At 42.6% G+C, this 23,419-nt stretch overlaps 1 protein-coding gene across 1 annotated transcript in view; it reads right to left on the bottom strand.

Annotated features, from left to right (window-relative positions):
- LOC306751361 (uncharacterized protein) overlaps positions 1 to 23,419 on the bottom strand; it is a gene marked incomplete at both ends in the record, with an annotated part of 80,561 nt that overhangs the window by 47,108 nt on the left and 10,034 nt on the right. The window contains 5 exons of the mRNA XM_079234926.1: positions 5,354 to 5,434; positions 5,841 to 5,975; positions 9,104 to 9,296; positions 10,775 to 10,933; positions 11,080 to 11,227. Coding sequence (XP_079091052.1) covers positions 5,354 to 5,434; positions 5,841 to 5,975; positions 9,104 to 9,296; positions 10,775 to 10,933; positions 11,080 to 11,227 — 716 coding nt within the window. The remainder of the gene's footprint in view (positions 1 to 5,353; positions 5,435 to 5,840; positions 5,976 to 9,103; positions 9,297 to 10,774; positions 10,934 to 11,079; positions 11,228 to 23,419) is intronic.

The following is a 23,419-nucleotide window of genomic DNA, read 5'->3' as shown; positions in this document are numbered from 1 at the left end:
ATGATACAATATCCAGAGCTCAGCGACGACATCCATAATGATAGCCTTGTAGGAGCGGCTCATATAACTCAGGCCAACCTGTCGGTCCGACTCTCTCCAACCCAGCTGGAATGATGCAAGCTGATGCCTATGCACAAGTAAGCAGCCAGCAAGGGAGAGAAGACAGCTACAAGGGGTCCTAAAAAACTGTTGACGTCTGCCAACCTTAATATCAACATTGAATCAAATGAGGACATGTGAAGTGAGAGGGATTGGTTGTAGAGATGAACCCAAAGAAACACATTGCCACATCTACAGCTCTACTGACCTATTAGCTACTCAGTTTTATCGCTCTCATCACTGTTGTTGTTTTTACTGTTTTTAGTGGAAAAAGACCCCAGCTAATGAGTGAAAGAGAGTTGGTAAAGACTATAGACTGCTTACCTATTAAAAAATGGCTTTAATTTGTCTACCGTTGGCCACAGTACTGTTCTCCATCAACCAATTAGAATAAAAGACATCCTTACCGCTGATCTTATCAATACCGTTATAAACAATGCATCAGATAATTGGGTGTAATGTAAAAAATGCAGTAACGAGAAAACTATCACCCAACTCTGCAGATCCCCTCAGCGTCACAGTGCTTTAGTATCTTCCACCTTGCTGTTTGTGGTTTTCCACCCCACAGCTTCACTGATTTAATTCACTCTCTCTGCTCTCAGTCGTGTAGTTTCCCAGCAGCAGGCGGCTGTTTCCCCCCAAAACCCCCAAACGCCACCTGTACTGCCGCACAACTTAGTGAAGCATTTAGAAGCCAACAAGCCACATGTTTCCCTTTAAGATTGATAGAACAAAACAGAGCAAGAATAAAGATAAAAACAAAAACAAATGAAGCTGTAGTTGCACTGTGTTTGCTCCATGTATAGAAAAGTCAACAGGTAATGCAGGTTTAAGATGTCTGTCTGATATAAACACTTCCAGTTGTGGGTAACCGGTAACTTGTTAATTAGCTTAGAAAAAGGTCAAACTATACTCAACCTTCAATAACGTGCAACCTGTGCTGCAACACGGAACATACATGTTTACACGGAGTACTACATGGATTGACAGAGTCACGGAGAAGTGTCAAAAATGATGGATGGTTTTTTCCACCTCTTTGTTTTTGTCTCGGCTTGCCAGTAAAAACCCATTGTTTGGCAAGTTTTATGAAAGAGGCCTCTCTAGAGCCCCGAGTGGAAACATTCTGTTGTGATAGGATATGAAACGGGGAATATTATGACCACAGGCGTGTGTGTTTGTCTCTCCCTCTCTCTCTCTTTCTCTCTCTGACAGAGGCAGCTTTAGGGATCAAGTGTAAGCCGAGTTTTAACTATTTATAAAACTGAAAGCCATCAGACAAACTGGATTCAGTGAAAAAACAATCAGACACAAGCTCTGTCATGGTCCATCTCTCCCTCTTTTTCTGACACACATTCAAACTGTATACACACATCCTTAAGGAGAATGAAAACGTCATGCTCAAGAGGCGCTCACGCTGATTACTGTCAAGCCCATGAGTAGGGCCGTAATTAGACAGTATAGTGTTTTTCCCAATTAGGTTTATTATGATATAATAACCACACACCATAGCTAAGACATCTGATGCTTTTGTACTTTCAGTATCACTCTGCATTTGAAGAGTGTTTGTGGCTGTAAGTGGCCACAAGTGTGAAACCTCTCTGCAGAAGTATTGCAAACAGAAACATCCTCTCCATGCCGGCAGCATGCCTCCACCTCACACATAAAGACACGCCGAGCACAAGCAGTTATCAAGTTACCAATGACTCCGGGCATTTTTTAAGTGGTTGCAAAATAAATGGCAACAAACAAATAATGAATATAAAACCCCAAATAATTAAAGCAATATAACCCCGTCCTGTGACGGAAAATGCTAACTGTGATGCGTAAGTTCCACAGCAACTGCCGTTCCATAACAGCCACCTCGGTTTGTGCAGGCTGTGGTTGCCCAGGAGGGCTTACTTTGTCATAAACATTACATTTATTAATAAAAAAAACTACTTAAATTTAAATGTGTCCATACATTTCATATTGCCGGACTTGATGACCTTTTTATGAAAGCAAAATATCATGACAGGCCATATTTTGTTATTATAACACAGCCAAGAGGGGAGTTGTTTGGCCTGAGAGGGGCTATTATAGTTTTATTGATGATGATGATGATGATGATGATGATGTTTTTGCATTTCTCCTTTTTTCAACAAAATGGCTGATGCGATTCGATTTACGATGACATAAATGAAAGAAAAGCAGCAAGGCTCTATGGAAGCTGGAGGCAGAGCATTTTTTTCTTAATAAATATCTTAAAGGTACAAATTAATGCTAGAATTTAACAAAGGACAGTAATTCAGACTAAAGCAGGAAATGTCGACTACGAGGGTTCAGAGCCATTAACATACGCTGAGGCTCATAGCTCTGGCGTTGGAGTTACATGTTTAGCTAAGGTCCCTGAGCTCCAGGCGCGTTTAAGGTTTTAGTGCAGGCTGGAGGAGCTGCAGATTAACTGGGCGAGTCCATGTCTCTAAAGAGAGCACCTGTCAAGGGAGCCCGTGGCCCCAGACAGGACATGCATCAAAGTCAGGAAACCTCAACAACGTGGCCCCGCAGTCCGATACGTTATGCTTCACAGACGATAGCAGCAGACCGTAGCGAAACAGAAATAGATCTTGCTAATGCAGGAGCCTCGTTTTATTTCATTTCTTTCAAATGTGCAGATTGTGAGCAGAGCCAGAGACATGACGCCTGTACCTCCACAGGTCTGGTCTGTGTGGATTTAATGAGGAACAGGATGCAGGGAAACAAGGGCTTTGTCCCAAATCTCTCCCTCATGCTACTACTTCCTATATGATAAGGTGTTAAGACCACTTTTGTGACCTGTTGAGTGTCGTTTTTAAAGCAATTAATTGGTCTTTTAATCTATAAATTGTCAGAAAATGCACCATTTGGTGACTTCCAATTCTTGTTTTGTCTCACCAGCAGTCCAAAACCTTAAGTTATTCAATTTCCTAAGATATTTTTTAAAAGGCAGCAAACACACTTCACACTTCAGAAACTGGAAACGCTGATCGGGACATTTTTGTGACCATTTGAGTCAATCTAGTGCAGCCAAAACAACATATTTCTCCTAAGTGCCGTTGCTGTCATTGTTCACTTTAACTGAAGTAAGTGAGTCCCCATGTCCCTGCTCATTGTGTGCTGCTGGTGTGCGTCTTTCTTCTTCCCAAAAGCAGCTCCAGAGAGCTTCAGTTAGCGGTAACACTATCGGTGTCGTCCTGATGTGGCTTCTTCTACTCTTAGTCATGGAAAATAAAAAGGTCGCTGATGAAAATGTTTAGTCATAGTTTTAGTTAACGACAGGGCAGAAACACAGCCAGAGAAGACAGATTCAAGACTATAAAACACAAACTGAAGCAGATGAAGGGAGATAGATAATGAGAAAGAGGTGCAGCCGGTTGAAGGAGATTTCGGTAACTATGAAGACGGATCTGATGCAGCTTGTTTCTGCAAACATTTCTCTACAACTCAAAACAGCAGTCTGCATCATCCCAAAGGCATCCCATTGCCAACCTGATGGAGAAACTGTGCCTGGTGTAGCTGGCACGGCACCGTATGCATGCTGGTCTGCTCCATCAGGACACTACTGTATACTGTAAAGAGAACCAGAGGCTCGCTGATTAGCGCAGGTGTTTTACATAGACATGAAAATGTAAATTCAAACCAGCTTGATTTTCCCTTCAGTTTTTTTTTCAAGAGCACGGCCTTTGCTTTGTGCCTGATTCCAGGAACACAGTTTATTCTGCAAGTGCCGGTGTGAGCAGCCATGTGTATTTCTTCATTTTGTTTGGTCTGAGACATTAAACTGCGGCATGTGTAGTCATAACACAACAGATTGCTGTATGTATAAACCAGCTCATTGTGGAATTGGATGTACTAATCACTTGGAAATATTCACCATCATCAACAAAGGTTTTAAACATTGAATAAAATGTTATCATTCCTTCCTTAATGTGGTGTTTATGTTTTCAGAGGAATATTAACATAGAGGGACCAATCCGACCAATGGCCTGGCTCCAGAATGAGTCAGGCCGACCGGTTAGAGGACGAGATCGGGCTGAAAGTGTTGAGCCAGCATTACGTGGACATTTGAGTTGCACACATTATTGCAACATTAGGTCACCGCTGAATATGCACCGTTGCACTGCAGATGCACACCAGTGGAAGTTCAAGTGCCCGTTTAATGGGACCTTTGAACACCCGGCGAGGCCCCCCACTGTGCTGTCTGGAGGCAGATCACTCCTGCTGTCGATCCACCCGAAGGTTACTTCGCTTTCACTGTGATCGCTGTTTTGACTCAAAGGCCACAATTGATATTTCTTTCCAATAAATATAGATTTACCCTGTGCATGGTTACCATGCAGATCTCTTCTATGGTGGTTTCCAGTTCATTTATTTGAACTTAAGACGCTAAATACCAGATTGGGAGCATTCCTATTGCCTCTCAACTGCTCTCATCATGGCAGCGGCTGAGCCGGCGGCTAACAGTGCTAACAGTGCAAACTGCAGCTGCAGTGCTGACAACACTAACAGTGTTAAGGGCCATGCTTAGGGCCATGCTGTGTCCGCAAAGCAAGGAGAAGCTCTGATAACATCACACGCTGCTGGAGAGTGACTTCCTCTTCTGCTCAGGGAGACATTACCCCTCTACATCTCCACATGGATAATAGATGTTTGCTGCTATAATGATGCCCTGAATATCGTATATTAGACCTTTAACCCTTCATACTACTTGTTTTTCTCTCACCGTTGGCTATTCAAGGGTTTCACCACCATTCAAACAAAGTAAATAGGAAGCAGCAGCTCCACCCAGATCACCACTTGCAGTGTTTCTAAACAGACTTTTAGCTTCGGCACCCAGATGAACCCTCTTGCAGGCCACACCAGAGACTAGTGAGCAGACTGATGGACCAACAGACAGACAGCATAGACACACACACACACACACACACACACACACACACACACACACACACACACACACACACACACACACACACACACACACACACACACACGTAGAGTTGACCAGTCAGCCAAGGAGACTTGTGATGGCTGGTTGGTGCCTCTGCGGAGCTAATTAATGACAGACACTGGACTGATGGTTTTCCAGACAAAGACTGATTAAGTCTGTGAAACCAGACCAGTGATTGGCTTATACGACTGGAGCTGCGTCGCTAATCCCCATGACGACTGGTCAGCTGCCCATTCTCATACAACAGCTTTAAAGCCCACTCTGGGCTCCAAAATATATCCTACTTACACTTCTGCCAGAGCTCAAAAATGACTCGTCCTTGGGATCCCCCAGCAGGTCCTCCAGGTCATTTGAGGACAGCAGTATATTCTATGTGTAAACAGAAAGCACAATTTACAAATGAAGAAAAAAACCACAACCAAAGACAGTTCAGAGCTTTTTAACCGATGATCAACCAAACACCCAGAGTTGTTAAATTCACCAGACTGGATCAAAACCACAGGAGTCAGCGCAGTGTGTATTTGAATCCTCTGATGATCTTTTATCGTGCTTCATAGTAGACAACAGGTTCTGCTGCAGACATATTAACTGCAGGAGTCTGACTGTCTGGGCTGTGGGCTTAAAGAGGCTTCACCTTAAACAGCTCAGTGACAAGTCAGAGCCGTGCTGTTTACACGAGTCAAAAGGAGCAACGCGAAGAGTTCATTTCACTTTGTGAAAATGACATGAACTCTCCCTTATTCTCTCTCTCTCTTTTCCATTCATCTCTCCTCACCTCCGGGGCGTTGTGGGCGCGTGCGGAGCGAGGAGGCTTGGAGGCGGTCTCGCCACAGCGGGGCGGGTGGTGGCTGCAGTGCCGCCGGGCGGCGTCCGGGTCGCCCATCAGGAGGGTCAGCTGTCGGAGATGACCCTACAGAGAAGGAAACATTACATACAACGGGAGTGGTCAAGTGCACAGTTTTGAAGACTCAAATCAACTTCACGTAGAAAAGGAAAATATTTCAATGTCTTTTGATAAATGATGTAAAGTTAAATTCGGGAGAGGACAAATATATATTCATGTTAAAACTGGTACGGTATAGTAGTCTTTATTCTCCAAATCCATCAAGCCGGGCACTAGCAAGATCCTCGACACATGTTTTGGATTGTTTTCCACCGCCAACGATGTTTAGGGAGAACTGTACATTTTTTCAGCATTGAATGTTGTTACAGTCATATTCTTTTTTTGTTTTAAGCATATAGGATTGAGTTACCACCTTGCTGTTACACGTCGCCTCAAACCAATCAAGTTGCAATTAATGTCCATGCCTCTCCAAAATGTCAAAACAGTTTATCATTTTATCCAAAGAGACGTGTGTGTGAAATTGTCTTTCATTTATGCTTAGCTCATGAATTCTTGAGTTATGGCCCAAAAACATGTTTTGTGAGGTAACAGCGACCTTTGACCACCAAAATCGAATCAATTCATCCTTAAGTCAAGGCAGACAATTGTGCCAATTTTGAAGAAAATTCCTGCCAAGACGTTCCCATGAGAATGGGATGGAAACCTGAGTACACAACGCCTATAATTATCTGGTTTCAGTCTCTCAATTGTGAATCTTTGCTAGTTTTCTTTGGATTTGGAACTGGTGGTCAGATGTTTACAGAACAAACATTGTCAAATGTAAACAGAAACACCCTTTAGAGACAAACCTGTCAGGTAACTGAGTGTCTTTCAGTGGACATATTCTGTATAAGCCTATGTATAACTTGAATGCACGTGCACAGAATGTATACACACTGTTTCACTGTAGTTCCAGAGGCTCCTTTCCTTTACCAGAAACTCTGACATCAGGCCAAACATGACAAACAAAGCATCCGCAGACATTTAAAAAACCGCAGTCCTCCGGCTGTGTTTATAAGAATGTGACGGTGGATGAGAGAGCGTCTGTGTGTGTTTTAATTTCTTTTTTTTGAAACCACACTGATTTAAAATCAATTAGATCTGTAATATTAAAAAGCCAAGTTCTCATTTTGCCAAAGATTGCTGGTGTATATCAAATAGAGAAGCAATGCACACCAATTAGACCAATTAGGGGGAAATTAGAGCTCATTTTAACAAGCTGTTTGATCTTATATTCTCAAATCAAAGACAACTGGAAAGAAACGTACATTTTTCAAGGAACTCCATCTGAGAAGTGTTGTTGTTCTTTTATTCGATGCAGAATTGCATTGCGGTGTAAAGAAATATAAATGTTTCATGTTTTCTGCACACACAAAAAAAACTCAGGCACCTCCGCCAGAGACCCTAAAAACGGAGAGGGATCAGACTTCACACATGTCCCCTCAACACACATCTGCTGCATATTTCCATATGGGGAAATTTTCGTGGCGATTGATCATGAGCAGAGCTGTCTATGAAACCAAACACAGATGCCCAGAACATAATTTCTGTTTATTTTGCATAAACATACAAGCTGTTTTAAACTATGGCAATCATATTCAACTCCAAACTTGTTCCTGAGATGAATCCATGACAAATGAAGCAGAATGCGCCCCCAGTCGCGCTGCAGTGGAGTGGATGACATGTGAGGGTTACAGATAAAAGCACGGCACAGGATCGTATGGCTTAGCGTTGGAAAACACAAAAGATGGTGCAGAGACGAGACTGTCGCCACCTCTTGAGTGTGGAAGTGCTCCGTCCATTTTATCTGGTGCTAAGAACAAATCCAGATGCTCCTTCCTCAACCCCTGTTGTGATGCAGTACCACTGCCCGCTCTGGTCCTCGGGCTAGTTGTAACTCGGACCAGAATGCAAAGCCAGGTGCATTATGGCCTTCAATAAAACGCAGCCTTTAATGGAAGTTTCAGTTTTTGGGCTCGTGAGAAGAAAACACAAAGGACCACACAAAGTAATGCATTGCAGGCTTTATGAACAAATATGCCCTTGCATAACCAAGCAACAATAATGTAACTTTGACGAGAAGTAATGCAGACTTGCTGATCACACAACTCATTTCATACCATATCAAAATGAATGAAAGCCGATAGGTACCTGGAATAGGCGTGAATACATTTTTAAAATCGTTTAAAAAAGCAACATTATAACGTAAAACGTATAAACCTATTCCAGGCACCAGGCAAGATCAGGTAGCCCAATAGACCAGCTGCTTGTTTTGGTGTTAGTGGACGAAGAACTCTTTTGTCGCTTAGTCTTTTTTTAATGCTTTTATCTATTATTTCCAAGAGCATCTAAAGTGGTTCTTTTGTATAATTCTTTGTGGAGAGACTTCATTTTACAGATCTGTCGATTATATCGGCAAATCAATTTGTGTCTTTTTTTTTTATTATGTGTTTAGGCGTAAGTAATAAAGTAAAGTGAATTGCCTTCTATGTCGACTGGAGAACAGGGAGGGGGAGGTTAGGATGCTGAACTTATCCTCTGTCTAAACACTCATCAGTGTTTCCTCTGTAATGCAACGTCACACTGCTGCTTGGGAAGTAATTGTGGTTGCGGTTAAAGCAGGCTGGAGGGATTTCTACGCACACCTTTTAAAAACAACAAGCATTATGGGCAATATGGGTCTTTGTGTCTGTGATGAAAAGGGGAATGGAGTGGGAAAGGGCCACGGTGCCGAAACATCTACTTGTGTGTTCTCATGTGTGTGTGTGTGTGTGTGTGTGTGTGTGTGTGTGTGTGTGTGTGTGTGTGTGTGTGTGTGTGTGTGTGTGTGTGTATTTGTGTGCCGCAGGGACAAGCCTGTCTTTTCAGACTAAATTCAAATGAACTGGACGATCCAGATGTGGCTTATTACAAGGCAACAGTTGTTTTAAATATCATCTGGCTATCGCGCAACCATCTGGTTGTGTAATATGTGTTATTACACACACATGCAATGTAGAGCAGCATACACAAATTTTAAGATTATTATTATTATTATTATTATTATTATTATAGACGGGGCTGCTTTGGTGTGTCTTAATGTTTTCTTTATGATCACTGGGATAATACAATTTAAAAAAAAGCAAAAGTTGCATTGGAGGATAGAAGCCCCTTACTTCAAATGGAGTCTCAAATCCCTCGATGATGCCTCCGATCATGAGCAGACCGTCGGTGCTGATCCCCATGCCCTGGTTGACCCAGTCCACGCTCTCCAGCAGAGAGCAGTCCACATACAGCACCAGCCGCTTGGCAGACACGCTGACGGCCACATGGTGCCACTTTCCATCCGCCAGGCCGCTCACTGGGAACCTGACGGGGAGAAACATGGGCCATTAGGAAATCACATGTCACATGACTACATCTAGGAGAGTTCAAATCAGGCTTGGCTCTTCTGACTGCTAGAATACAGATGTGAGTAACATCATTTTCTCATGTAAACTTTCCTTTTCTTAAAGACTTTTCAGGTTTGGGCTGGAGGTCAAGAGACAGTTTACATGCAATGAGTTTTAGAGCTACAGCCTGGGCTGCTGGTGTGCAGCATCTGATATTGTGTTGGACTGGAAGAAATACATCTATGTATGTTGCTTATCTATAATTTTTCATCATGGCTAGATACAAAATTAAAAAAAGAAGTGGGACAGAATCCTCATTAAATCTTTATTTCATTCCTCAAATTCTTAAGATATTGTGCCTACATTACCAACAATGCAGCCGACTGCCGACAGTTTGGTCTGAGAGATATGTCATGCGAGAAGATTTCTCCCCGGATTAATCAGACTTTGTGCAGCTCCTTCTGAAGCCACAAAAAGGCATTAAGAAAAAAAAGTCCCACATATGCGGTAGTATTTCCCATAACCTGAAAACAGACTTTGAATGTGTAAAAATTCCCCTTTAATGCACACAAATATCAATCAGTGGAGCTTTAGAAGCACAGCCTACAATTCTGGAGAAAGAATGTTGATATTTTAACTCAACACGCAAACAGCAGATGAGGGAGGTTTTGTGTGGAGCCAACAGTCATATGTAGCTCCGTATGGCGGCTAACGTAAAGCCAGCCCAAATGCAAAGGATTTCATTTAAATACCGCTTGTATTCTGCGGCCAGGAAGCAAGTTTTACAGCGTGGGAAATTGCAACTTCGGAACAAAATGTATTACAACTTCCGGATTATGTGATGCCATGAGAACAAAAACACCTTAGTCCAGGCTCACTTGGTGGACTGACCTTGAAGGTGGAGCAGCTATTCTCATTGACACTAGAGCCTTCTTCTTTATACATCCCTGGTTTTGAATCCGAGCCACGGCCCTTTTCCTTATGTCATCCCCTTTCCTGTCTATCTTCGGCTGTACTATCTACTGAAGGCAAAAGCTTTGATGAATTGCTTCGAGCTCTGTGGTTCAAGAAGACAAGAAGCCTGCACAGAGGAGCCTAATGAATCCTTTTAAACAAATGCACACGTGATGCAAACCAATGCACTTCCTGAGAGCTTTCCTCCGTCTTACAGACACATTTGAATACACTTCAGCCAAGAAGCATAAATGGGCATATAAGGGGTCCTTGTTCACCTTAAGAGATCACTTATCACCTTCTTTTTTTTTAAATAAAGGGTCTCACAAGTAGATTTTAAGCACTTTTAGACAATTATTCATGAATAAAAGTTTAGAAAAATCTGCCGAAGCTGTTACAACACTCAATATTTGCCTGACTTGCACGCCATTTGCATCAATTTGCCTCTGGAAAGGAAACATAAAATTAAAAAAACAATAAACAAGAGGTGTGCTCACTCACTCATAGTGTCGCTGGTGTGTTCCTATGAAGATGACGGCGTAGGCGCTGATCCGCAGCTGCAGCATAACGTGGTTGTCGGGGCTGAGCATGGTGAAGACGCTATGCTCGTCTCTCTGAGGGCTCCTGAGCTGCACCAGGACACTGAACTCATCTGCAAAGCTAAACACAAACACACACACACACCATAGCCATACATCAAAAATATATCACACAATGCATGAATTACTTATTGGAGGACATTTGGCACATTTGGCATGGCACGATTAATAAAGAGTTCACATGTGGAGACGGAGATGAAAGCGTACCCGTCAGCGAGGAGCTGCTGAAGAGGGAGAGTCAAGGTGGAGTACTGCCCCACCTGCAGGACTGGACACCTGCTGCCATCCGCAGTCATCGAGGCGTTGCTGCTGTTGGACACCTGAAGGGAAAGCTCCTGCAGGACGTCCACCTCATCTGTAGCGAGACGGTTCAGGAGAAAGCACAGCTTGAGCTATTTGCGCTACGTTATGAGAGCACAGTGTTGCTTTGGGTTTGCATGTAGAACCCAGTCCCAGTTTTTGATGAATGTACACTAGCAAATGTGTGATCTATGTGAACAAAACTGTACCTTTGTTACCCTGTACGTACGTATTTTAAGCATTTGCTCTAACTCTTGTTGTTCGTACGAAAAGTACCTGTCAGCACGCTGATTCCCATTATCTAATTGATGATAAAACAGGCTCATCACGGTCATAATGACGGTTTCCTTTGACTTTTTGATGTATTGCCACACTCTAGGATAGGCATTAATGAGGGGAAATTTCAACACAACAGCATCCAATTATACCTTAGTGTGCTTCCAGCATTGCGGTGGTAGATAGGGAAAGACCTTTTCCTGTTCCAACATGTCAGTGCCTCTGTACACAAAGCCAGGTACAGAGAGAAGAGCTCTGCCGGTCTCAACCTCCATCCAGCCAGATGGATGGATTGTCACAAAAATAGCATCAATTTGTGTGACATTATCTTGTGAACTTCACTTTAGAAAGGTCATCACTGTGGCGATCGAGCTCTCTGCCACCTTCACAGTTTCTGGTAAACAGCAGAATGCGACAATGCCACATGGGAAACAAGGTTCCTGATCCCGAGGGCGTTCTTCTGCTATGATTGTTACTCGATTGGATACCCGCTGCACTTTTCCCCCCAGCCTCAACACACTACCCACATTCATCGAATAGGAAGATTCGAGTTTTACATCCGATGTGTGAATGCAGCCCAGCGCTCTTGTGTCTGAATGGGAGAAAATCCCTTTAGCCGAGTTCCAGAATCTTGTGGAAAGCCTTTCCAGAAGAATGGGCGCTGTCAGATCCACAGATTAAAGCCAGTGGTTTTGAAAAGACATGTTCGCCGATCAGTAGTGTGTGTAATGTTCTGGTGTCCACGGACTTTTGGCCAGAACAAACGCATGTGGCGTTTGTTCTGCACCTTTTCAAGATTAGAGAAGCCAGACGGCAACCATCTGCAGCAACCAAACCAAATCCCTCTTCTGCTGGCACTTAGGGAAAACGTGAACATGCTGTGGACAGACCACTGATGGCATTCCTGAAAAGCGGAAAAAAAAAACACTTACGGGGCCTTTGCCTTTAAAAGCTGCAGGGGTCTGCGACAAGTTCCATCCTATTTAAAGATTAATATTTTTCTGACCTTTAGTGCCCGACATTGCTCAACATGGTTTTACTGCTCACCCACTGTTTTTTTTATCACGTCATTAGCAGTTAGTTAAAGGAGAGTCTTTTACTTTGACTCCATGGGAGCAGGTAAGGGGGCTTTTTGCTGATTAACTCTGCTCTTGAACAAATCCTCATATTTGGAAGAAGTGATTCACCACTCAAAGGCTGGTATTGTTGTGTACTGACGGTGACCACACTTTAATATATGGGAACTGCCTGAGATCCTTCCTGACTCAAACGTCAATGTCATTCATTACGCAGAAACATGACGGATAAAAGAGCCAGCGTTCGTGTAAGCGTGATCTACATGAGCGGCAGGGCGCCTAAAGATTACAATAGCGGCACTAAAACATGAATCTCTGGGATTTAACATCTATGAACATGTTTGAAGCAGCCTCGGGACTTTTTCCAATGGATGTACAAGATATATAGGACTGCTCAAGCAGGTTAAACCCAGGTTCTCCGAAGCACTTTAAAAAATGAATCCATGTCTGTCAGAGCCATTAGCTATTTACACTCATCCTGACAGCACCGCCAGACAAATCAGCGGTCTGCAAAGAGCTGCGTGGTCACACTCTGCTGCCCCGAGGAACGGCACTGAGGGAACAAATCTGGTCTCGCACTGAACATTCCAACACACCAGCCAGGAATCCTGAAAAGATATATGGAGGAGAAGCACTCGGAGAGAAGGAATAATTTGAATAATGGTTTTCTTCACACGTTTGACCTTCAGTTAACAGCCGTGAGGAATGTGAAGGTCAAGCAGTCTGCTAATCGGGGAGACAAGAATTCAGTAGAAAAAGGGCTCAGAGGCACAACAGCTATTATATATTATGTAATATTATACTTTTATTATTGTCTATGAGAGGATACAAATCTGACTTCGAGGATTTTAATCACATCAAATAAATTACAGTGAAAGCCGATTAAAACAAGTTTGCTCATCTGTAATCCTATCAACAAATGAATAAATAAATAAATAAACTGTAGCCTGGCTTTGTTGAGACTGTCTATCGATCTTGTCCACTGCGTTTCAGTACCTAGGACAGCACTGCACACACACACACACACACACACACACACACACACACACACACACACACACACACACACACACACACACACACACACACACACACACACACACAAACAAACACAACTAGCACCTGTCAGAGAATAACTATTAATAATTGTTGATGAATAATGAATAATGTAATAATGAATAACCCTGGAATTACAACTTCCAGGTCCGTCACATGATGCCATTGTGCACAAAAACATCTCTAACTCGGACGTCTGTAACTCCCCAGTTTTTTAAGCTTTACTCATACCGAAGACTACACTTCCAGATGTCCCAGCCTCTGCCGTGTCACTCTTGACTGCCTAATAGATAGTTATTGTAGTTCCAGAAAGTCTACATGAGAACATACTCCAATCTGCAGTTAAACATTTTGAGGTGAGACATCATTAATTAGAGGGACAGTGATTTCTCACAGCTGTATCAAGCAGTAAAGCGGGATCATCTGTTATGACATCATTAGTGCTTCTTCCTGTCTTGGCTGATCGGTCTTTATGTTTCTATTTCAGGATCTGATGTTACATGAGAGAAACGGATTCTCAAAGATGACAGCAGGCACGTCATGTCTGCTCAGTGTCTGAAACTCACTGTGGGCTGAAGGGAAATGGGACTCTGAAGGGGGGGCAGTATATGACGTTAACATAAAAGTATGAAGGTAGGTATGATTACATACTCCAGTCATAGCCACACACGGATGTTGAATCAATCAGGTAATGCAAAAGTAACTGTAAACGACTTCATAATGTGTCATATAACATTTGACTACATCCTTAAAACCGCAGCCAAGACAATATAATTAGTATACTATACTATACTATCAATATAGCATATTGAAGGTGTATAGTATATTGATAGTACATTGATATGACGCCACAATAGAGCAATCATCAGAAATGTATGTTTCAGATGTCCATTTTGCACACAATTACACATTATGTAAAATTTACAAAGTGCAATGGACCATATTAACGACATTAACATCAATCACACAAAATCTACAGCCTCCACAGAGTGTAAAGCGCCTGATGAAGCTAAATGTGTCTCAATGAGCAGTAATGTATAGTCCCAGGACATGGGAAACCTTCTCACACACGAACTGCTCTAATGCTCCAATGGTCTTTATTAAGCTTCACTTGTGCGGTTGAGTGTTCATGAAAGAACATTTCCTGTGCCAACGCTGTGCCCTCAAGCAAAACTTAAAAACACACTTATGTGCTGTTCTTTCAACACTATAATCAAAGGATCGAGCCACTACAACATATGGAGGGGGAGGGCTGCCAGTCATGCCTGTTTTTTTTTGGCAAAAGTGAAACAGATGTCGGAGTCTTTTATCAGAAGAAATCTGTGAACAGTAAGGACTTTCAGGGTTAGCTCAGTCTTCTGGTAATGTAGCTATTTACCCAGAGTCAGACAGACTTTGTCTATCCTCACTGTAGCTCCAACAGTACATCGGATAAAAAGCCTAAAAATATGAGTGCTATTGTGAAAATACAAACAGTAGTGATGTGCTGTTTATTTGATCGAGTGTCTGACTCTCTTCGACCCATGAGGTTCTGGGCTCGGAGCAGCCACTCAACCTGCGGGCTGCAGCTTATCTACTGTTAACTAGTGTATTTTCCTCTGTTGCAACACAGCCTTAAAGAGCGCCCGCAAGTTTGAATACAAATATATACAAAATTTGCACCAGTGTATAGAAGACACATCAAACGAGGAAGTAATAAAATGTATTGCTGTATCGATATTTTTGTCTCACCACCAAGTTTTACAATGAAAATGCGAAAATGCTGATGCTAAGGTTTATTATGAACCATTATTTTTGCACAAAATTATTGAAATAGCAGTAGCTACCAAGTTGCACCTATGACAATGGTTATATAAGAAAAACAGTAACCTTCTCCGTGTAAAAGCCTGTGATAATAATAATAATTATTATTATTATTATATTACCATATGTTGCGTGGGTATTCATTTATATGCAGAGAAAAAAAGATGATCACCAACGAAAATACAGTGCATTAAGGAAAGAGCACTGAAAATCACAAACAGACAGCAGCTGTGTATGATCGTTTTTTATCGTTTTTTAATCGTCCTCATTCTTTGTAAAGCATCTGGTTCTTTCCTGGTTATCATGCCATGTTTTCATCCTCTGCATAAATCTCCTCCGTTGCCTTCTGATGAGTGAAAGTGATCATCTGTGTGACAAATGAATGGCCTTCATGATAATTCAATAATACAACCGCCTCTTGAGACACGTGCAGACAACACATTCAAAAGGCTCCAGTAGTTTTGTGTTTACTTCAATAGCTACTACAACCATTACTCTCCAGAAGTACTTTGATCTACTTGACAGTTGAAGAGCTCAGCGGCCGTTGACAATGGATGTCTGTCGATGTATCAAAGTCAGTATTAAATAACAAGGAGTCAACCACCCTTTTCCTCATTGACAATAATCAAAAAAATGTACACGATGCTAGTAGTTTAAACTCAATGCAGAGTTAATAACCTGGGAAAATCTCTCTGGCAGGACGATCATATGTAACTCATCTAAGTGATTTTGTGTTTATGAGACACATATGGTTCACATTAATTCAGCGTTGCACTATGGAACTCCATCATTTCCATCATTCACCATGATCTCTCCACACGTCAGAGAAGGTAACCAAGCGTCTGACTATTAAATGATTGCTGTCTTCATGGCGCCAAGTAAACCTATCAACAGATGCATTTAAATTTGCTATAAAAACAGTCAATAAAAGGACATTATCTCACTGTTTTTCACCTCCTGCCTTTTTGAGATCTTTCAATGATTGGCCAGTAACTTAAGGTAAGTGTACTGTTTGTGTTTTAAGGGGTTATGTCATCTAGCCTGAGCAGCTACTGGACATGCTTCTCTGTCTGCAGGTACGCAAACATGCACAGGTGTTCTTTTCTACCTTTACGGATTTTGGGAACAGGAAGTCAAGAAGTAAATCAGACACAATAAGTGGATTCACTAGATGACAGACAGGAGATGACGGTTGATTATAAAACCATCAGATTAATCAGTTAATGCTGACAATAATGGCGAGTTGCAGTGCGAGTTGCAGTGCTAACAGGCAGTGAGCAAAGATTGGCAGATAAAAGCGTCAGCTAAATGTAATGTCATGAGTTGTGTGCGGAAAAAAAAATACTTTCTCATCTCTTAATCTTAACACGTACAATGTTCACATTAATACTTGAATAAATAAAGCTGCACAATGAATAGAAGGCTTCAAATAGACCTTGTGATTGGTATCTGCCAGCACCCTTAGAAAAAACATAATCACTTTTGGAGAAATGATTTAAACAGGACAGAACCCGATAATGTGCCTACAACACCTCAACGCAGCACTCAATAAACCACCTTTCATCCACACAAGGACTGCAGAGCTGAGAGGCGTTCAGGTACACGGCCCAAACCGTGCATCAATCATACACACACATGGCACACTAATGCAAACAAGACCTGTATCCACGAACAAAAACAACATAAAGCGACAATTAGTGTGCACTCTGGCAGTGTAGCCGGATACTTGTTGGTTTTTGGATGAGGTCCACTACAAAATGCTCTTGTTCACACACGGCAAACTGTATAGCTGGCAGCTACACAAAGCATCCGCCCAATCATTTCTGAGTAACCACAGACTGTACCCACCTCATTGGCCTCAAGAAGAGAATACCGTCTAACAATGCTGTCATAACGTCATTTGATAAAAAATCACTTGACAGCAGAAAAGTGATTTGTTGAAGCGTTCAGCAGATGGAGCGGTTTAAAACCAGAAAGCCAAGCCAATCAGTGTGTTCTGCATTTTACTGAGTAGAAAACCTCAATCATCCAAATACTTTCATTCCAAAGGGATGATGCTTCGGTGTGAACATGAACACAGTCGGAGCGGGATTTACTTTGGAATTGACTTGAGCGAGGCCAGAGGTCCACATTCATGACACCCACCCAAAGGATCCAGCTTTGACCACGCCTCTCTGGACTGAACTAATTTCTTCTGGCTAAGACATCAGAGGAATGTGAAAGGAGCTTACAGACGTGCTGTCAGACTGTTACAGCGGGTACCAAAGCGCAGGACCATGAGCCAACAGAAAAGGAGGGCATGGGGCCCAAATAAAGCCAGTCTGCACTTCCTCTATTTTCTCTCTGTGGAGTTGGGGTGATTATCGAGCATGGCTGATGCCCCTCTCTGAGTAAATCCTTCAATCTGAAAGGAGGGAAAAACTAGTAAGAAGGTGCCGGGTTCTGCCAAAAGGGTCCAAACAGACACATGTCAATGCCAATCAATCAGAGATCAGTGGACAAAATAAATTGCAAACAGGTCAGCATTTAAATTAACAATTACATTATATTTTCACATGTGTTATATATGTGCTTTCACTGAATGTGGAACAATTATCTGGCCTTGGCCCAAATGAATTACTGTTTTGTATTACATGTTATCTAATAGGGGACATACCCTTCTGTTTATTTAGATTAGAATGAAGCCTTTACAGCATGAAAGAGAATATTCTATTGGGAGTGCCCCACACTGCTGCTCCAGTGGGATCCTTAATAGTTATGGAGATGAGGCCGTCAGTCAACGAGGGTCAGACCTGGCATGCGAGGGCCACTGAAGGCCACTGATCCAGGACGACACTGAATGTTCTCTCACGTCTGAGCGGCTCTGCTCCTCTGCAGCACAGTGAATGTGAGCTGATCTGTGGGGCCCATTTCCTTCTGAGACGCAGGCGGGCGTTTTGACTGTTTAGACGTTATTCCAGACACTGCGCACCGTGACGACCCTCGAGGGGGACGGAGCTCATAGGGATTAATAATTCATCGTAGATATTGGACTGAGCAGCTTGAGCAAAGTGATTGTTGGAAACTGTGAGACTGAAGGTCGTTGTGTGTCACAGTTTCTGTAACGAGAGGATGATTTAGGACTTTGGAGGGGTCCAAAGAGCACAGGGGGAGAGTGATTTATACCATTACTGGACCGTCTGTATGATGTATTTACAGCATGTTTTCAGCTTGAGTGTAGTAACCTCATCCATCCATCCGTCAGTTCTAAAAATGTTACAACCTACATTAAGTCTACTGTCAGAGCCCCATTTCCAGTCACATCAGTATACCTAAACAGATGGATTAAGTGGATGGCTGTGCTCTTAGTTTTTTTGTATATGCTGAGATGTTCCTCCTTACAGGAGATGCAGGTCTTTTTTTGTTATTGCTAATCTCTTTAATCTTGATTTTTGCAGCAAAAAAACTAAGAAATCTAATCTAACTAGTGAAGAAAGCTGAACATCTTTAAGCATATCTAACACGAGTTAAGAGAGACGTTTTCTGTGGAACTGTTGAAGATGAGAAACAGAAAGTGTTTGTTAATACATAAGGCACAACTTTACACACCAGCCATGCGTCAGAAGTGTGTCTGTCAGCTTGTTGTAAAGACCTTCCTACATGGAAACTTCTAGTTGTAAGAGGGCTTTTCCTTTGTCTGCGGAGACCCAGTGTTTTCTTGGTGGCTGCTACCGCAGGGATAACCACAGGGACTTGATAACACATCCCTCCAACCTAAATCAAACTCTGACCGCCCACCACTGACCCCTGGGCTGGCCAACCTCCAGCAGCGGTAATCAGCGGGAAGCGAAGCCGGCTGTCACGCCGTCCTGTGGTTGGGATCACATTACTCTAATAGTCTGAGACGGGCCAACAGATAGCTCTAGTACTGCGCTCGTACAATTACTGGGCCTTGCTCTGGTTGACGGGGCAGATAGAACAGAACTAAGATTAAAGACTTCCACTCTGCCCTGGTGGAAAACCAGCGGGAAATCACCGGGCCAGATAAGTAGGAAATGAGACGGAAAGTCAGAGTGAACACAGGAAACATAAGAAACTCTGTGTTCCTAAACATTTCAATCAGTCAGTCGTCGAGAAAGCTTTGAGTGATGAGCACACCTACTGCCATACTAAGCTGGTTGTGAAATGCTCACAGATGAGGCACCCTAATGGAAAAACCTCCTGTCAGTCCAGCATCAGACTGCTGACTTCATGAGCTCTGGCTAGAAGAGAGCAAGAGATCCGGTGCTTGGATATTGTTTCAAGAGGTGTCCCTTACAGAGGATAAAGTGAGCTTATGTAAAATCTGTGTTTGTGTGAAGACAGGCTTGTTAACTGGGCCTTGAGCCCAACGCAGCGCATGGAGGGCTTTAAGTGGACTGAATGGATATAACAGCTATGCCGTTAGCCGGTGTGAACTCAGCAGATATGGACGCTTGTCTTGAAAAACCAGCAATATTTCCTCATCTGGAAAAGCAGGATGTGCTCTCTGGATGGGGTAATTACAGTGCCATGAGGAGCATGGAATGATGTTAGAAAATAAGTGCTTGAGGAACAGGAGGGATCTGGACACAGATTGAAACCAGAGTTGTATCAGTAGGGAGTATAAGGTGTTCAACATGTACATTATAATAAGTTATATATAATGTGAACTTCTGGGAACAGTATATTTTACTCCAGTCTACTCCCACTGATAATATGGGCAGTATATTCCTATCTTATGTCTCTTCCTAAATATATCTCAGAGCCTGTGGGACTGGTTATCTGCCTCCATGTATCCAGAGCGACTAATCACGCAGTCCTGGAGGGTTGACAGAGAAGTAAAAACTTCCTGTGCCGCTTTTCTCCGGCTTTAACTGCCGCTGTAATCGCTTCAAAGAGAGGCCTTAAGAACACTGGAGCCGGTCATCAGCAACGTAAATGTAACAGTATGGAGGTAAACGTTACAGGGGAGGAAGAGTCCCTGTGTGATGCTTAATGCACAAAGTAGCCTCACATCTGCAGGACTCCATGACCGTTTCCTCTGACGGCACCGGAGGTTACGCACTTTCACTGATCCAGTGAAATATCTCAACATCAACCGGACAGAATGCCACAACTCTTTGTACAGACATTCAAGGGTTTCTGCTACTTTTCATCTGCTCAATCGTCAGGTCTCATTTCATAATGTGTCTTTGGGTAATGACATAAATACAAGGTAAATCTAAGGGCGGCACCCTTAGATGTACCTTGTATTTAGAGCTGATTGGCAAATGTTGGCGTGCTAACACATTGAACTGAGATGGTTCACATAATAAACATTTTGCCTTTGCATTGAGCTCAAATCCCCACTGTGTCTAGTACACATTCACAGAGCAGGTATATGACCAACATTGTATTTGGAGTGGAGGTCAACATCAGCATGGCTAGACACCATGAAGGGAGGTTTGTAGCGCGATGTTGCTTATCTTATTTAGGATGAGTATTAGATAATTGAGTCTACTTGTTTTGAAGGAAAAATAACTAAAACACGATAAGAAAAAAGTTAACGTTAAAAGGTGTTAATTTTTAATAACAGCATGTTGAAAGATTTCATAGTTTTTAAGAAAACACAAAATCCATCGTCACAAACTTATTGTAAAACAGAACCAAGATGAGAATAATAAACTTTCTATATTTTTCACAAAACCTTGCTGAGCCCCCTCGGACATTTTCTCATTTCCCCTCTTGGGATGAATAATATTTAAGCATGACCCAGGGGTGCAGCTAATACAAACATTTTGTGTTTGTGTCTGAATGCCATTTTACGGCACAATGGATCCATGGTGAAAAACGGCCATGCTTTTCGGACTCGCTCAAGCCTTCAACACGCAACAGCTTCCCAGAAACAATGGCAGACAGTTTCCTTGAAAAAAAGCTCCTCCAGGGAGAGGAAATGTAGAAGAGCACCAGTCAACACTTGCCCCTGTCTGCTTCTCCGCTCGCCTGAAGATAAATTCATCAGAGGACACCAAAGGAAGTGGATGGACTGATGAACATGCCCCTCAGGTTAAATTCTCTGCTGTTTTTGCCTGAGAGACACAATCAAAGAGGATTTTACAGTCAATGTAAAAACCTCAAAAGGTATGACAGATTGATATACAGAAATATAACAGGTCCTCACCCTGGATTTTAAAACCCAGTCCTAAAAAATGTTGTAGCCAGCAATCTAGAACATTTTCATTGAATTATATGGACTGATTGCATATCTTTCCATGCAATATAAAGTAGCATATGCAAACAGTTAATTAAGCACTGATATACGGGTCAAAATCGGGCATATAAATAATTTCAAGAACATCAAAAACAGGTTCTAACTTCAAGTTAAACATATCGTGATAACTTTTGATTTTCTAAAGTAGTCCCTAAAGAGATATTCTACTGACCATCATTTCGTTTTATTTCAAGATACAAAACAATAAAAAAAATAGCAAAAAAAAGTCATGAAATTCAGTTGTAGTCGAGAAACTACATTTATTTATGTATCTCATAACAATCCAAGCCAATAGTCACTTAGGGTTCATCCTCTGAGGACCATAAATGTCTGTACAAAGCCTCATGGAAATCAATCCAAAAGTTGCTGAGATATTTCTGTCAGGGCCAAAGAGTCCTCAGCCGTGTGTGTACTGGTAGTTCTGATAGCTGGTATCAAACAGCTGATAGCCCTGCACACATCACACCGATAGCATGATCCTACTGGCTGAGATCGTAATAATAAAAGTGAGAATGAATACGTTGCAGCTTTCATGAAACTGCAGTACTACGAGACAAATAATGTTCAAAGAAGTGAACACAGTTGTAGATCCAAAGATTACAGCAAAAGCTAAAAAAAACTGTGTTTTCACAGATGTGAACCTGACAGTTTGTGGCGCATGAGAGACATTTCATTTCTCACACAAGCACAATGCATATCCAGCTCCGGGGCCCGGATCCCTCCCTGGACCCCACCTACCGTACGGAGGCTGCACAGCAGATGAAAGGGGTGAGAGGGCCTTCACAGACAAGCCTCAAATACATCTGGAGAAGCTGACTTTGCAAACAGCCAGTCCCCAAAGCCGGAGCGACCGGGCACATAAACAGCACCTGTGGTAGTCCACTGGCCCGTGTCCAACAAGCAACATGAGAAGGTCTTTAAACATGTCCAGCCAGGTATCTGGTGAGGCTTTAGGAATGTAGGAATATCAGACAATTATTGTTATTACATGCTCATTGCTGCCTAATGCATGATTGTGCACTCCCTGGACATGATCTGACCGCCTTTTAGCAATTTCAAGAACCACACAGCCAGATGAAGAATGCGTTGGCTGAACATGCAAGCAGATGGGCGGGAGAAAGCCTTTGTGCTACATGTGTCCCACAGTACATGCGGGTTAGACAAATAAATCCGCAGAGCGTGCGGAGGGCAGGGCGACCTGTAAATTTGTATTTTACATGAGATGAGGAAAGCAGATACCGGGGCTTTTTTTTCGACGACCGAGGGAGTTGGTGAGTCGGGTAATGAGCCTGTTGGAGCTCTGAAGGAGAAACTCGCCTCAACTGGAGTGGAAATCCAGGGAGTAAAACGCGGCGTGTTTTGGACAAAAGACAAACCACCAGATCCCAGCACCCACCGAGAGATGTCAGGGGATGGATGGGGGAAAACAATATTTTCCGACTAAAAAGAGGCCACCCTATATCCACAGGAAACGCTAATGGCTTCAAACAATCTCGACGGAATGAAATTAATTCTTAATGTACAGCTCCTTTGAGTTTGTTGATTTATTTTCCCAAAGGTTTAACCACAGCAAAAAAACAGATCAGAGTCTCCAAATCGCATCACCGATACTGTATCTACTCTGCTTTATGTTACATGTCTATGTAAGCACCCTTCTTTTTCAAGCCAAAACCTGAATGTGTTTTCATAGTGACACATTTAAACAGGATCCAGGACTATCGGTGTGTGGGAACGGCACCATAACGCGGCAGAGCGCTGCTGCTGCTGTCATCTCTGTGCAAACAGT

The sequence above is a fragment of the Taurulus bubalis genome (genome assembly GCF_910589615.1).
Source record: "Taurulus bubalis genome assembly, chromosome: 19".
Lineage (NCBI taxonomy): Eukaryota > Metazoa > Chordata > Actinopteri > Perciformes > Cottidae > Taurulus > Taurulus bubalis.
Note: the sequence above shows the minus strand (reverse complement) of the source record. Positions and strands in the feature narration are given on the sequence as shown.